At 59.1% G+C, this 16,779-nt stretch overlaps 1 protein-coding gene across 4 annotated transcripts in view; it reads right to left on the bottom strand.

The window, feature by feature from the left end:
- Window positions 1-10,571, bottom strand: part of CACNA1B (calcium voltage-gated channel subunit alpha1 B) — a 195,677-nt gene extending 185,106 nt beyond the window's left edge. For 3 of the 4 annotated variants that reach the window (XM_077851627.1, XM_077851628.1, XM_077851629.1), the window contains exons 1-3: window positions 10,179-10,473; window positions 9,099-9,205; window positions 5,482-5,621 (exon numbers count right to left, since the gene is read on the bottom strand). In XM_077851627.1, coding sequence (XP_077707753.1) covers window positions 5,482-5,621; window positions 9,099-9,205; window positions 10,179-10,458 — 527 coding nt within the window. In that variant the 5' untranslated portion in view covers window positions 10,459-10,473. Of the gene's footprint in view, window positions 1-5,481; window positions 5,622-9,098; window positions 9,206-10,178 lie in introns of all 4 variants that reach the window. The other variant, XM_077851631.1, reaches the window with a different exon arrangement.
- Window positions 10,572-16,779: the final 6,208 nt, after the last annotated feature.

Here is a 16,779-nt window from a genome sequence, read left to right as displayed (position 1 = left end):
GCTCACCTGGGTCCACACCTCTGGACCCCTCTGACCCAGGGCAGGGGGGAGCACTCTCCACAGCACTCTCCTGCACCTCACCACCTTCTTTAGCCAGGCCTCCTTGGTGCCAGGAGGCAGGCTGTTCATGTCCCCTGCTTGACAGGAAGCAGCAGGCCTACTGGTGGCCAAGGGCTGGCCACACGACCAAACTCCCCTCCCCACCCCAACGCACTGCAGCCCACTCCCCCTCCCCTTCCCACAGGAGGCCCGGTCCAGGGAGGCAGGACCTTGAGCTCTAATTACATGTCCTGGAAAGAAATCCCAGTTTAATTTGAAGTAAAATGAGAAGCTGCGGTTGGAAAGGTCCCCTAGAGGAGCCAACCACCTGAGCTGGGACACATTTCTCTGCTGTCCCCTAGGACCAGCAAGGAAAGCACCAGACTGAGGCTATGGCAGGAGCAGGGATACTCAGGGCTTGGAGATTTGGGCTCTCCGCCAGCAGGAAGAGGCCCCTGGGGTCTGAGGGGACCCTACCCCCACCCCCGCCCTGAACACCAGCTGGAATCAACCCTTAGGACCAAAGGTGTGGCGGGGCTTCGAAGGGGATTGGGAGGATGGAGACAGTGAAGGGGGCAGCCTCAGGAAGTCACACACAGACGGGCTGTGGTACAGGTGCCACACCAGGGTTGCCTCAGGGTTTCCTGGGCACCAGGACCAGGCCAGTGATCCCTCCAGCTGCAGCGCAGTGCAAGACCCCAGCATATCCAGCCAGCCCTGCGCCCAGAGCCCCCCATGGCCCCGCGGCCTCCTGCATGAGACCCACCCATCCTGCCTGTTCCTCTGCAAAGCAAAGTGCTTCTCAGGGACCTTCCTGACCCCCACGGAGGGACAAACTTCATCCTCAACCTGCCCAGGCCATGTGCTCGCCACTGCTCTTCACCATCGCCCCCAGGAGAAGGCAGCCCCCCTGTCATCACCATGTCCCTAGCAGCTAGAGCATTTGACAAGTACCTTCCAAGTGCACGAGGGGGTGGACTGCTCCACACAGAGGACAGGAGGGAACGTGCACAGAGAGGAAGCCAAGGAGGAGGTGGGAGATGGGACGAAGCCATTCTCTCCGTCTCGCCATCCCTCTCCCTGTCCCTCCCTGTCTCACACCCCATTGGTCCTTGTACATCAGCCTCTAACCTTCTCTCTGCACCGCATCTTAGCCCACGTGTTGCTTCCGAGTTCACCAGTCACACAACAGTCTGAGTCCCGGTGCACCGACGCTGCTTCCTCACAGGCCAGCCCAGGGCACACTTGGCTCCACCTCCCCCCGCCCCGCCCGGGGGGGGGGGGGGGGGCACCCCCACCTCTGCTTCCCACTGAGAGACCCAGACACCTACGCATTGCACCCCCTGGTGGCACCTCCCCTCATCCACCCAGGATGTCTCTCCAGCACTTGCTGTCTACGTCCCCTGCTAGTCCTTGCCTCCTGGACGAGCCCACAGGCTCCAGCCCTCATCCTGCCCCTTCATCTCCCTTCTGCTACTACCCCAGCTTCTGCCTTGCTTTGCTACAAAACACCCTGGAAAAGAAGAGCCACCACAGGTGCTCACCACGAACCCCTCCTCCGTTGCTGCAAGAGCACTTCCCGGCAAGCCACTGTCAGGAGCCCACCACGTGCACGCTGCTGAATGCCATCCTCAACTGTGCATCCTCCTCCTGCTTCTGTTCAAGAAGAGCTCCTCCTTCCTGAAACACCATCCACTTTCCTCTTGGGGTTCTCCACCCACCTCACTGGCCAGTCCCAACCCACAAACTCAGGTCCCTGGGCTCAGAGGGCGGCTTCCCCAAGGATCCTGCCTAGTCTTGACCAGCAGTTCGCCTGTGCCCTGCGCTGACACCTTCACCACAGCCTCCCTAAGTATCTAGGTGGCTCATCCCTCACATCATTCCAAACTCACCGTGGAGGATTCCCCCGAGCATCCCACACGCAGCAGCTTCCCAGGCCGCACTCTGCACCCCTTATTGCCTCTTGCATGCAGGGAACTAAAGGATGGCGTAATCTTTATGGCACCCCACCCGCAAATGCAGTGATATATTGTCATATATTCAGGGGCAGGGGTCGTGAGGGCCACAAGGAAACATCTCACGTTAAGTGAAGTGTAATGTTCTAGGAAGGCTATCCACAATAAGGAGAAACAGCAGGTCTGGGGAGACTGTGCCCCCCGGAAAGCTGCCCACAGGCCTCAGGGGTTTTGTCCACTGCTGTGTCCCCAGTGTCTGGCAGAGGCTCAGCAAATTCTGCATAAATGAGTGCTGGGTGGTCAACAAATGATTAGCAGGCAGGTGCGTGGACGAGAGAGCAGACAGAAGGACCACAGGCAGGACAGCCCTCAGCTCATTCCCCTGGAGCCAGGACAAAGTGCTGTGCCCCCTACCACCAAGGGTGAAGCTAGGTTTGATTTACAGGTGGGTGTATGAGGGAGAGAGCGTTTCCTGAGGCAAGGTCAGGACCCCACCCCGCCCCAGGCTCCTCCCATGACCTATTCACCAGCCTCAGAAGCACAGGGTCCCCAGGTGGCCTCGAGGGACAAGCTGGGCTTCACCAAGCAACAAGGCCTCCCCAGCCAGTCTCCCCTCCCCACCCTGGGCCTCCAGCCCTCTGAGCGCCAATTAACTAAACCCTAATTAAAAACAACAAAGTAATGAGAAGTAATGCCCCTCCCATGGCCACCCACAGGGACCTCAGCTCTGGGGCGGCTGGGTCAGGGTAACTCCCTGGATTCCCCACGGGCTAGCACTCAGCCCAAAATGCACCTGGGGCCTCCTTCTAGCACATGCCCATGTGCAAACACACCCAGGTGCATGAGTCCCTGTGAGCTGCAAGCAGGAGCAACAGAGCAGGTTCCCCGCGCCTCTGGGCTCAGGTTCCCCGTGCGACTCTGGGCTCCCGGGTGACCCCCTCCCCACCTAGGGGCCCGCTCCCAACCTAGAGCCACCTCTGGGGACAATGTGCAGAGAGAGGGAGCCTGGAAACCACTGGTGCCAACCCTGGCCCTCTTCCTGCAGACAGAGCAGAGGCTCTGCCTCCCCGAGGAGAGACGCAGAACAAGGCCAGAAAGAGAAAAAGAGCAAGAAAGAACAAGAGGAAAAGACAGAGACAGAGAGAGTAGAGAGAGAGAGTAGGTGGGAAAGGCAGAGACAGGACCAAGGAAGTACAACAGGGAGAAGAAGGGAAGGAGGCAGAGATGCAGAGACAGGGGTGAGTGGACGACAGAGCGCAGGAGAGAAGGGGACCCAAGAAAGAGAAAAATCAGAGAGAAAACAAATGCACAGAGAGAGGGGTCTCCAAAGAAGGGGCAGGACCGCGGACCCCTCACTGGGGCCAAGGTGAGCCCATCCTCTACCCTCCTGTGCGTCACTGGGCACAACCCCACGGAGGGACCGGCCCCCTGACCTGGAAGCAGGATGCGGGAGAATTTAAAAAAAAAAAAGAAGCAGGATGCATCTCTCAGAAGACCAGGGGTCCTGCCAGGGCGTCAGCAGGGGCTGCTCTGCCTCCCTGCCTTGCTCCCAGAAGCCCAGACACTCTACACTTCGATGGCCTCCCAGGGGCAGGACTAGACCTCCCAGACCGTTCCCTGCACCCCTGCTTCAGTAACCCGTTAATTCAGCAGATGCTCTCCTCTGACCCCTCCTGGGGGTCACCCCAAGCAAGGCTCCAGAGACACCCTGAAAAATAAGCACTGTTGTCCTCAGGGACGCATGCCTAGAGGGAGGGAGCAATATACACAGGGACACTCCTGGATACCCTACCCGGAGCCCCGTGGACTGGGCCACAGTCACCTGCACACCCCCGCCAGCATCGTCCACAGGGCTGCGATCTCCACCAGGCCTCAGAGGAATTTTGGCAAATTCACCAACACCACCCCACCAGGGAGTGGGAGTGCCCCAGGCTCAGGCAGCTGTGGGCTGCGTCCACCTTGCCTCAGAACCCCACTTCTCCCAGCAGAAGGCTTTCCACTCCTGCTCCCTTCCCAGTCACTATGAAGCATGGAAGGGAAATCAGCCCCTGGTGCAGAAAACCTACTAATTCAGATTCCAGAGGCACCCATCCCATCGGTGGTGGTGCAGGGAAGTGCATGGGCTCTGGCACAGAGGGCAAGCAGTCAGCGGTGCCATCCCTGCGAGACAGCAGCCAGCTGAGAGGCCCTGATGCTCCCTGTTGCTCCCTGTTGCTCTCTGATGCTCCCTGATGCTCCCCAATGCTCCCTGATGTTCGCTGATGCTCCCTGATGCTCCCCGATGCTCGCTGTTGCTCCCTGATGCTTCCTGATGCTCAGTGATGCTCCCTGATGTTCACTGGGGGTGCCCAGACACTGCGGCCGAGCCATCACCACCTGGAGCAAACAGGGACAGGGCAGGCAGGCACCCCGAGAGCCCGTCTGCGGGAGCCCAGAGGCTAGTTAGCCAATCTGTGTCCTCTCACACGCAGGAGCCCGTGGAGGCCTGAGCCCCAGACCTGGGGCACCTGCTGTGCCCTCCTCCATCCCTGCCTTCTGCCCAAAGCACCTCTGCACACGTGCTCACTGCACTAAGGCAGCTCAGCCCAGCACAAGGTCAGAGGCCATGTTCACAATCACCAGCCTTGGGAAGGAGTGTTCGGGGCCACGGCAAGGCCTGCTCCCTCCCCCTGATCTGGGCTCTGGGTCTTTCCGAGGAGGAGGAGAGGAGGAGGACCGAGGCCCCAGGGAAGAGGAGACTGCGGTCCCTGGGGCCTGCGCTGTGCAAACAGGTCCTGTGGAGCCAATTCCCCAAGCACTCAGCCACTGCACCCGAGCAGAAGCAACAGCTCTGCTCCAGGGCTAGGGACAGACAGGGACCCAGGGGACCGGCTCGCAGGCGACAAGCGAGGTGCCCTGCCTCGCCTTGCGCCGAGCCCGTCCTCCTGGACTGCTCTGGGAACCACAAACCGGTCACTATCCGGGGCCATTCGGGGAGGAACGTAGTGGGTGGGACACACTGAGGAAGCGCATCAGGCGCACGAACTCATCCCAGCGCAGCGCCTGCTCTAAGAATGTGCTTCCGCGAGCTCCCCAGGCGGGAACCAGCGCACCTCCCGCCGCCGCTGGCCGACCTCGCTTGCGGCCCTGGGCCCTGATCGTGGACGTCCGTCGGACTTTGGACGTTGGCAAGGCTGGAGCCCACAGCCCCGCCCCTGCCCCGGGAGCCCCGCCCCGCCCCTCGCCCCGCCCCTCGCCCCGCCCCCACGGAGCCAGCGGGCCCGGCCTGTGGCTCTGCAGCAGCCTCACCTGGGACCGAGCACTGCCAGTGGGCCCTTCAGCCAAGACGGCCACCCTCGGGCAACAACCCGGCCCCAGAGCGGGAGGGGGGCGGCCAGCCTGTCCTCAGCAGCCGCCCGCACCCGCCACACCCGCGCGGCCTGGCGTGCACACTGCGGCCCAACCCCCAGCCCCAAGCAAGGGCGCACCCTGGGCCCTGGCCGCCTACCCTGTGAGAACCACCACAAAGTCCATGACGTTCCAGCCGTTCCGCAGGTAGGAGCCCTTGTGGAAGACAAAGCCCAGAGCTATGATCTTGATCCCCGCCTCAAAGCAGAAGATGCCAATAAAATAGGGCTCTGTGTCGTCCTGGGGAGAAGCAGAGAGAGGATCGCCACCACCCCCGAGGCTAGCAGCCACACCGCAGCCATGGCCCCAGCTCTGACTCCCCACTCAGCCTCGCCACCCACAGACATCTCCAACTTGGCCCTTGCCTCTAGCCAGCCTGCTCCTCCGCCCTGCTCCCATAGCCAGTGACATCCCAGTCACAATGGGGAGGGGTCCTGGGACGGCCCACCCCTCGAAGCCCTGCAGCAGTTGACAACATTTGTGAGCGTTCCTATACTCCATCCAACGCCCCCGCCCCGTGTGTTAAGCACTGTTCTCATCCTGTTCCTAAAGGGAACAGGCACAGCGAGGTCAGGGTCTAGGCTGGAGACTCACAGTTTGTTGGAAAGAGAGCCATATTCAAACCCTGAGCGACCTGGGTTTGGTCCTGAGCTCCAACCACTACAGAAGTTGCCTGGATGATGCCCCAAGTCCCTAGAGTGCAACCCAGGACCCACTTAGTCATTCAGCACACATCTTCTGGATAATCATAACTTGCAAATATAAATCTTGATGGGCACAAATACAGCCCAGCCTCAGGGAGCCTCTGGAGAGTAAGGCATCCAGCTGGGCAGCAAGGAAAGGAATTCCAGGTGGAGGGGACAGTGTGACCAAAGCAATCTTGTCACTCAGCCAAGAGCATCAACAAGGGCCAGACCCCTCTGGTGCTGAGCAAGGCAGGAAACAAGCTGCATGGAGCTTGGGGACGAGGATGCCACACAGAGGCATGCAGAGACAGTGCAGTAAGTAACCAGGAGCATCGCTCTCTGGGGGAGGGTGGCATAGAGAGCTTTGGTGCTGGTGCGCCCCAGGGAACTGGGCCAAGGGAGTGCACTGGGAGGGTTGGCCTAAGAAATAGCCTGAGTGCTGACTCTGGACACCTGTGCTCCAAGGCTGCTGTTGCAAAAAGCAGGTGAGCAGATAGTGGGAAGGGCCTGCCCTCAGGAAGCCACAGGAGGCCCTTCAGAAACTGGCTCTGCCCTGCCAGAGAGGGGCCAGTGCTGGAGGACTGGAGGACAGCCACCTGGGGGCTGCAGGGGACAGGAGAGCCAGATGGGCTCCCATTGAGGGCCAGCGCCCTGTGCCTTCCTCCCCCAAGGAGCTGGTCCTCAGGAGCTCTCCCTCTCTGACCTGGTAACCCCTGCTCCTGGGCCGCCTTCCCAGCTGTGCCTGGCGGAAGCTACCGCCCCCAGGGGCCCGGGCAGCCCAGCTCTCCCATTCTGCTACCCAGATGCTGACTCATGACAGACATCATCCCCTGGAAGCTTTAGGTCCAGCCAAGTTGGAGGGTCCCCTCTCCCCAAGGGAAGGGGCTGCTGACCATCTGGCCCAGGGAACAGCTTGGCTCGAACACACACATCTTCACAGAGAGCTTCTGGACACATAAGAGAGCAGGCCAGAGCTGGGAGATGGGGTGTGGCCCCACCCCAGGTCCCTCTCTTCATGGCTCTTCCCCCAGCCCCTCTCTTGAGGGCTGGCTTGGGGAGAGGTGGGGTCGGACTGCCAGCTGAGGGTCCTGGCTAAAGGCTGATAGGTGGCTGGGAAGCAGAGCCTCCAGAGACAGGGAGCTGTGGAGGCCCCACCCTGGGCCAGGCTGGCAAACAATGAAGAGGCTGTCCTTGCACCACCAAGCCCCAAACCTACTCCCCTGGCACCAGCACAAGCCTCCTGGACTGAAGGCCAAAGCTGCCACAGCCCCTCCTCTCCAGGCCCTGCTGTGTGTGCAGCCTTCTCTCCGACCAGGAGTCTAAGGCCTATGTCTGCACACAGGACTAAGGTCAGGAGGGCTCCTCAGGCCTCTAGGCCCAGCCCAGGCTGGGCTCATTCTGCTTGTCTTCCCAATGGCCCACCCCCATCACCAAAAGCAAACCTTCCCTCACCGGGAAAGCGGGAGTTCAGACTTGCTCAGATGTCCGGCTGGCCCATTCGAACCTGCCACCCACCAGGGACAAGCCTGAGACCAACTGCTGTCTGCTGGCCTCCCTGCCCCCCACCATTTCTTGGCCCGTTGCCTTCTGGCCCTACCCCTGCCAGACTTCCCTGGAGGCACGGCCACGCCCTGTGGCCTGGCAGAGGTTCCGTGCTCTCACTTTCACCCTTTTCTCCGGCCTCCAGAACAGACGCTCTGCACAAGCACACGCAACACCAGTGTGCACATGAGGCCCACAGGAGGCCAGTGACCTGTCTAGCTCCACATGGGGTAAGAGTCACCCACGGGGACCACACCCACTCTTGCCAGGTGGCACGGCCATGCCTTCCTTCATACCTCTCCTCTCCCACAACCCTGGCCTTCCAAGTGCCTGCTTAGGGCTGCTCCAGGAACCTCCCGTCCCCTGATGTCCACTTCCTTGCCGTCTTTTGGTGCCTTGCCCAAGGTCAGCCTCACTCTGTCTTCCCTTCCCCACCCCTGGCCTGGGATGGCAGGGAGGGGAGGCATTCAGGGCTCCTACGGTGAGCCTACTGCCTTGTCCCACTGAAGTTAGGAAGAGAAGCTATGGAGAGGGTCAATCATCACTTGCCAGGGTACCAGGAAAGAGGGATTCTCTCTCCATGCTCAATGCCCCCAGGAGGTGGGCTGTCTCTCAGGGACCTTAGGACCTCTGCAGCTCTGCAGCCAGGCCCCAGGCCCCCTCTCCAGTCCCCTCCCCACTTTGAGGCTCAATCTCTCAGGCCTAGGAGCCTACACCGAGCCCAAGCAAAAGGGTCAGGTCAGCAGGAAAGACTGGGGGGCTAGGGGACAAGGCCTTACCTTTGAAATGGGGCTCAGTGCTCCAAATACCACCCTTCCTCTGTCTCTGTCCCTCCAGAGACCCTGCCCTAGACTGTTGATTCTCATGTGCAATAGAGGACACCACAGGGATCTGTGGAGCTCTTGACAGGAGTGGGTGAAAATGATTCAAGATGTTTGGGAAGAAGGCCTGGGAAGGAGTGCCTCCTATATGAAGGGGTGGCCCTAAGGGGAAGGGATTCCAAGCAGAGCAGGAAAGACAACTCTGAAGGACAAGTGGACAGTCCCTAGACCCAGGTCCCTACCACAGGGACCGGCCCTGCAGGAAAGTGTGGCAGCCAGGCCACCCCTCACCAGGGTGCTCAGAGACCCTGACATTCCCGACCCTGGGCCATTACTAATGCCCCTTCCCTGTCTTAGGTTTCACTTAGTTTCTTGGATCAAGAGTTAAGGTCATGGATCTGGACAGCCCATTCCGGGTGTGGGTTGGCTGTGGACCAGGGCAGAGGAGCTGCTAGCCAACGTGGCCTCTCTCAAGTCATCCTTCCTATCAGGGGCTGGGCTGGCTACCCCAGTCCTGTCGTCCCTGAGGGAGGTGTTCGCTGCTTGCGTTCTCGCAAAAAGAAGGGAGCCACCTGGATGACCCTGCTCCAGGAACCTAAACGACCCACGGATCCTGGAGGGTCGTGGAATCGGGCAAGCGGCTGCCACCCGGCCGCCACCACACTCACCAGCCGCTCAGACATGGGCGTCTTGTCCCCGTCGGGAAGGTGCTGCTCCAGTGCCAGCACGATACAGTTGGCGATGATAGTGGCCAGGATCATGTACTCAAACGGAGTGCGTGGGTTAAGGACTGGCCAGGAGGCGCCACGGGGGAAGGTAGGCGCGAAGGCCGAGGCCCACGGAGCGCGGGGCATGCAGTGCAGCAGCCGCGGCCAGGCCCCCTCCGGAGGGGCTGGGAAGGGCCGGCGGGAAGCCCACGCCGTGCTCCCCGCCCTCAGCCCGAGGCCGCCTCGGGGCGGAGCCTCTGCAGTGTCCGCGGCCAGCCCCTCCGCACGTCCCGGCGGCCGTCAGCACCGCGGACAGCGCCCCCGCTCCGCCCGGCTCCCCGCGACCCAAGGGAGGGGACTGCGCCCCCCGCGCGAGGCCGGAGGAAGGACCCCGCGCAGGCGCACACCCCGACCTGGGGACACGTAGCCACATGGACCCACAGAGGCACTCGAACATACGTGTACCCAGGGTCCTGAACGCACGCACGCGCACCACCGGGTTCATGGAATGCCCGCACACACACGCAGGCACCTGCAGCCAGGCACGCGCCCGGGCTCGCGTCCACAGGGGCGCCCACACCTACACAGACACGGATTCGCCCTCGGGTGCCCTCCAGGCTGGCCGCGCGCTCTGCACCCACACCCAGGGAGCGAAGGGACGAGTCCAGGGACAGGGGGCTCCACCCAGCGTCCAGCCCGCTCCCGCAGCCGCCGCCACCAGGACCACGCGCGCGCGCGCACTCACACACACGCACACGCGGCGCGCGGAGGGCCCCGGAGCCCCGCCCCGCCCCCTCCTCGCCGAGAGCCGCGTCCCCATCCGCCTCTCCCCAGGTCGCACCCTCCTCCCGACCCCGGGAAAGATGGCCACTGGGCGCAGCACGCGACCCGCCCCAGCCCCCGCCCCGGCCCCGGCCCCCCGCCCAGGCCGCCCCACCCAGGCCAGCCGGGGCGCCGACGCCGGACGCCGCACCCCGGCCCGTCCCCGCGACCTCGGCCGGTCCCCCGGCCCCCGCGCGGCCCGGCCCCCGGCAGGATATGGCCACTCGGTGATGCGCTTGGCGTATTTGCGAACGACGTTGTCCTCGCTGAAGACGAAGAGCGAGCGGTTGACGGTGAAGCAGTTCTGCTTGACCGGGATGGGGTTGTACAGCGCCATGGTCCGCGCGCGCTGCGCGATCGACTGCTTGTAGAGCACCCGCTGGCCCGGCTGCAGCCCCCCGGGGCCCGGGCCGCCCGCCCCGCCGGCCCCGCCGCCCCGAGCCCGCTCCCCGCCGGCGCCCCCATAGCGGCTGCCCAGCTCGTCCCCGAAGCGGACCATGGTTCCCGGGCGCCGCGCGCATCCCCCGGCCCGGCGGCCCCGGCAGGGAGGGCGCTGGGCGCGACAGCCAGGCGCCCGGAGCCGAGCAGCAGCAGCGGAGCCGCGGGACCCGCACCGGACCTCGCCCGGCCCCGCCGCCGCACCCGACTCCACCGCCCGCACCACGCCCTATAAGGGGCCGGTCACGTGGCGGCTCCCGGCCAATCGGCGCTCGCCCCGCCCGCCAGGCTGCCGCCCGCCCCGCCCCCAGTGGGCCGCCCCCGCCCTGTCCCCCGCGGCCGGTCCCCGCCACCAGCCCTCCCGGCTGAGCCCCGGGCTGGGGCGGGCGCGTGGCGCGGGCGCCGTCTGCGCGTCCAGCCTCGCGCCGGGGCGGGCGCTGGCCAGATGCTGAGCCGGGCGGCTGCGGCCGGGAGCCGGAGGGGCCTGGGCGCCCTCGACGGCGGAACGCGCGGCCGAACTGACCTCGTGGACCCTCCCTCGCCCCCAGAAGCAGGAGGCGTCACCAGCCGTGAGAAGCTCCAGCCCAAACTGCGGACGGTTAGGCCCCTGGCTCCCCATGTTTCTTTCCACACCTCACTCCCCTTGCTGCAGACCACTGGCCTCCTCCAGGAAGATCCCAGCTCCGGGGGCCCTCTCCTGCCATCCTCTCCGAGTCTGTGACACCCCTATACACCATGCTTTCAACTCCCTAGTCTTGGGTTCTCAGGATGCACAAGTCTGTCCTGGGGCCCCTCGGCCCTCCGTCCTATCCTAGGCCTTCCTGTCAACATGCACTGAATCACTTCCAAACTCTCAGTTCAGAGATTCCTTTGTTCCACCATCCAGTCAATAAAAATTAACGAGAACCTGCCATTACTCTTCATCCATCCGTCCGTCCATCCATCCATCCATCCATCCAATGACTCCACTAAATGCCTAGTAGATGTCAGGCACTCAGCACCCAGCTCTGCCTTCATGGAGCTGACAATCTCATACAAGGAATGACAAGTGCTTCCACAGTGGCTACTGTGCCAGACCCTGCTCTCCTCCATTCATACGCTATTGGTCCATTCGGTCCTCACAACATTCAGATAAGAAGCCTTCGGGAATCACTCCTGGTGAGTGAGGGGATAAAGTAGATATGGAACCCGGTGCCCCCTTCACCAGTACAGGATGGCAAATTGGTACGGAGGGCAGCACCAGGTGGCAGTGAGTGCTGAGAGGACAGAACAAGGACACAAAATGGCAAGTGACATTGGGGGAGGCTTTTCCATCACAGAGTCAGGAGAGACCTCTGGCAGGAAATGATCCCTGCCCAGACCTGAGTGTCATAGAGAAGTGAGACCAAGACAGAGCTCAGAGCCCCAGGGGTTCAGGAGTGGGGGGTAATGGGCTCCAGCTTCTGTTCCTAGTGTGACAAGGGAGTCAGAGAAGAGTTCTGAGCAGAGGGGTGATCGTGACTCCAGTTCTGAAAGAGGCCCCTCGGGCTGGTGAGCAGGGAACAGACTGGGAGGCCAGGGTGCGCTGCCCAGGATGCGTTCCAGGGTAAGCGACTCCAGCCAGTGACCCGCGGCTCACACAGCACAGCTTTAACCTCATGAACTATGCCACCTTAGGAACACAAACTCTTTCCATCCTCAGTATGAGGACAGCATGTCCTCATGCTTGTCACCTCATGGCCCAAGGTGGCAACCATAGCACAAAATGTCCCATCTCAAAGGAAATAAGGGGAGAGTGTAAAAAAAATTCATTTAAAAAAATAAATATATGATTTCCTTTTATAACAAAGGAAAAGTTTCTCAGCAGCTCCTCAGCAAATTTCTATTATTTATTTATTTATTTATTTATTTATTTATTTATTTATTTATTTATTTTTAATTTCTCTTCAAATTCTATTGGGCACATCTGGCCCATGGACCAGCCCTGGTTTCAAGAGGGTGGGGAAGTGGATGGGTAGCAAAGAGGTGGGCACGTACTGACCCCAGACATACACAGGGTTCACTTAGCTGCCAAGTGGAAGGGAAGTCTATAGGGAGGCTGCCAAATAGCCTGTCACTGGGGGAAACTGGGAGGCCATCAGCAGCCTTTGGCCTCCTCTTAGGTCTTGGGCATCTCAGGCCAAAGGAGAGATGGCATGGTTCGGATGAGAAGCATTACACATGGCAGCTCTATCATGCAGCTGGCTGAGTTGTAAGACGTGAGGGAGAAGGAATGGAGGCTCCTAGTGTTTCACCCAAGTGACAGTGTGGTCTTCGCTGCAACAGGGAAATGAGAGGAGGAGCTTCTTGCACCCAGGGCAGAGGTTAAGAATTCCGTGTTTGACATAAAAGTGGCGATGTTGAGTCCGCAGCTGGCTGTGGCAAGGGGCATTCAGATGAGAGGTCATGACTGGAGCTGGGACGCAAGAAGCTGTGTTGAGCACTTTGTGCCTGACCCTCCCATTCTCTCTGCCCTTCCTCACTCTGCTCTATGCCAGGCACTGGCCTGTGTAGACTGTTTCAGCTCCCTCCCTTGACGTCCAGCTCTTGGTTGTATTTGGCTGACAGGAAGCACCAGGAAGCCCTCGGAGGAAGGAAAGAGCGAGGTCAAGGTCTGTGTCCCCCCAACTCTCTCCTGCTGGCTCACCTGGGGTTGCCCATGAGCCTCAAGTGAAGGTCTCCATTCCTGTCACCCCTTCCAGTTACTGCTCCCTGTCCTTGTCTCTGCAGGTGTGGAGTCGTTAGTCCCTCAAAGCTTTGTTACATGCTGCACGGGTCACGGTAGAGAGTCCCCGTGAGTGTGCCACCCAGTCAGACCACTGCCTGAATCAGAAGTCATCATGGAGGGAGAAAGTGTAGACAGAGAGAAGAGAGCCCAGGGAGCCGGGGGGGGGGGGGTGGTGGGGAGCACTCAGAGACAATCAAGTAGATGAAAAGGCGGCTGAGAAGGAGCAGAGAACTTAGGGAGGGAAGGGTCAGGACAGCCCGGTTTGCAGGGCCATGGAAGGAGCAAATGTGGGGTGGGGGTATACTCATCTGCCAAATCCTGCTGAGCAATCCAGAGAGATGAAGGCCAACGCCCAATCATTAGCATAGCAAGACAGAGACACCTGTTACCTTGATCAAAGCAGTTTCCACAGACGAGTAAGATAGCCTGAGTGCAACGGATGAAAGAGGGTGACTCATGAGGAGCTACATACAGCAAGGGCATACACCTTGTACGGGAAGTTTTTCTGCAAAAGGGGAGCAGAGACATGGAACAGTCCAGCTAAAGAGAGGTGTGGTATTGAAGGAGTCTGTGTGCTTTCTTTCTTTTTTTTTTAAGACGGGGATATTAGGGACACCTGGGGGTCTCAGTGGTTGGGCGTCTGCCTTTGGCTCAGGTCATGATCCTGGGCAAGTCCTGCATCCGGCTCCCCACAGGGAGCCTGCTTCTCCTTCTGCCTGTGTCTCTGCCTCTCTCTCATGTCTCTCATGAATAAATAAATAAAATATTAAAAAAAGATGGGGACATCATTGCACTTTCTATGCACATTGGAATTACTCAATAGGATGAAAACTTGGCAGAGCAAGAAGGGCGTGCAGCCTAGTGCAACCAAGAGAGCAAAGGACTTGGGACGGATCACTGGTCGTGACAGAAGGGAAGACCCGCTGCACGGTCATAGGCACAGGTGGGTTTGTAGACTGAGGGGAGGAAGAGGACTCTGTTCTGATTGCTCTACTTTCTCCATGAAATAAGGAACAAGACAATCAACCAAGAGGGGGTAGGGGTGCTGCAGGTTGAGAGGAGGAGCAGCAGGTGGAAATGCTCGCCCAGAGAAACGAAAAGGTGAATCCGCTGGGGAAATGTAGTGGGGCCAAGCAGTGCAGAGCTGGGAGGTAGGCAGAGGGTAGCGCCACTGGGGGTGAGGTTAGGAGACTGTCACCCTTTATTTATTCATGAGAGAGAGATAGAGAGAGGCAGAGACACAGGCAGGGGGAGAAGCAGGCTCCCTGCAGGGAGCCCCATGTGGGACTTGATCCCAGGACCCCAGGATCACGAACTGAGCCAAAGGCAGATGCTCAACCGCTGAGCCACCCAGGTGCCCCGAAGCCTGTCACCCTTGATGACACCGTCTCCCTCCCTGGGCCGTCCAGCTCACATGTTCTGTGTCCCCCTACCCCCAGATCTCAATGTTTCCAACTCCCCAGCTCCCTCGTCTCCCGGCAGGGCCCCCTGGTACCTTACCGGCTGTCCTCACTGGCACAACACCCCCCTCTGAACCTCCAGGGACACCCCCTGAGGTCCCAGCAGCTGCAGAAGGCCACACACTGGACAGACCGGGGTCACCACAGTCCCCTGGGAAGTCTTCAAGGGTCTCCAGGTCAGGACTGCCCCATGCTTGACGACAGCATCATCATCGTGTCCCACTGTCCTCAAAGGTCAGCCGCCGTCCATTCTCAGAGGATAGAGGCCTTGCCCCCTTCCATCCACATACCTGGAAGCCCAGCGCTGCCTCAGTGTCTCCTACAGAAGTCACTCCCCCTCTTTCCCCCCACCCTACTGAGATATAACTGGCATATAACACGGCGTAGGTTTAAGGTGCACAGTGTGATGAACCCATGTGGGTGTATATTGCAGAATGATCACCATCGTAAGGTCAGCTAATACACCCATCGCTTCACGTAGTTTCTTTTCCCTCTGTTGCTGTTGAGATAGCTGAAGTATGTGCCTTTGGACCAACATCTCCCCATTTCCCCCACTCCCAGCCCTTGGCAACCACCATTCCACCCTGTTTCTAGGAGTTCGGCCTTTTTAGGTCCATCACATGAGTGCATTGTACAGTATCAGCAGCAGAACTAATCTGTTCAGCGCAGCTCCCCCCAGGATCATCTGTGATGTCACGGGGTGGGGAGGGGGGGCGGTGGGATTTCCTTCTTATGACTGTACTCCGGTACGTCACTGTACTTAGGTCTCACATCTTATGAACCCGCTCATCTGTAAGGAGACACTGAGCTTGCTCCCACGTCCTGGCCACTGTAGAGAAAGCCGCAGTGCATGTGGGGTGCAGACACCATTCCAAGACCCGTATTTCATGTCCTTCAGATGCATACCTAAGGGTGGGATGCTGGTCCTAAGGCAGCTCTATTTTTAATTTTTGGAGGACCCTCCACACTGGTTTCCACCCTTGCTGCACCACCTGGCATCCCTACTCGCTGTGCCTGAGGGCTCCCCTTTCTCCACATTCTCGCCAGCGCCTGTTGTCTTTTGTCTGCTTGATGCCCGGCATCTTAGCAGGTGGGACATCCCACTGTGCATTCCATCTGCAGTTTTCTGATGATCAGTGGCGTCGAGCACCCTTGCATGTACTTGTTGGCCACTTTTAGATCTTCCTTGGGAAAATGTTCAGGTCCTTTGCCCATTTTAAAACTGAGTTATTTGGGGATTTCTTTTGCTCTTGAGTTCTACACATCTCCTATATATATTTTGGATATCGACCCTTTGTCAGATATGCGGTTTGCAAATATTTTCTCCCACATTGTATTGTTGCCTTTTCTTTTGCGGTACAGAAACTTTTTATTTTTTTGTCAAAAATTTTATTTTAAAGACTTTATTTATTTATTCATGAGACACAGACACACACAAACACACAGAGACAGAGACAGAGACAGAGAGAGGCAGAGACACAAGCAGAGAGAGAAGCAGGCTCCATGCAGGGAGCCCAAAACCGGACTTGATCCCGGGTCTCCAGGATCAGGCTCTGGACTGAAGGCAGCGCTAAACCGCTGAGCCACCGGGGCTGCCCGAGATTTTATTTTTTAAGTAATCTCTACAGCCCCCATGGGGCTCGAACCTACAACAGTCCCATGCTCCACCAGCTGAGCCAGACGGGGGCTCCCCTTGCACAGAAGCTTTTTTTTTTTTTTTTTAGTTCGATGACCACTTGTTGGTTTTTGCTTTTGTTGCTTGTGCTTTTTGTGTTACATCCAAAAAAATGTTTGCCAAGGCCAATGTCAAGGAGATCTTTAATAATCTTTTCTTGCAGTGGTTTCATGGTATTGGGTCTTGCATTTACCTGTTGAACCCATTTCAAATTCACTTTTGTGAGTGGTGTGGAAAAGCGGTCCAATTTCATTCTTTTGCATGTGAATGTCCGGTTTTCACACCATTTATTGAAAAGACCATCCTTTCTCCCTCAAGTATTCATGGCTCCCTTGTCAAACATCGTTGACTGTATACGTGCAGGTTTATTTCTGGGCTCTTGATTCTGTGTCGTTGGTCTTTGTCCGTTTTATGCTAACACCACACTATTTTGATTTGTAACCAAAATAGCTTTGTAATATAGCTTGAAATCAGGAAGTGGGATGCTTCCAGCTTCCTTCT

Source organism: Canis aureus, chromosome 16, assembly GCF_053574225.1.
Source record: "Canis aureus isolate CA01 chromosome 16, VMU_Caureus_v.1.0, whole genome shotgun sequence".
In the NCBI taxonomy this organism is placed as follows: Eukaryota; Metazoa; Chordata; class Mammalia; order Carnivora; family Canidae; genus Canis; species Canis aureus.
This window is presented reverse-complemented; position numbering and strand designations above follow the sequence as displayed.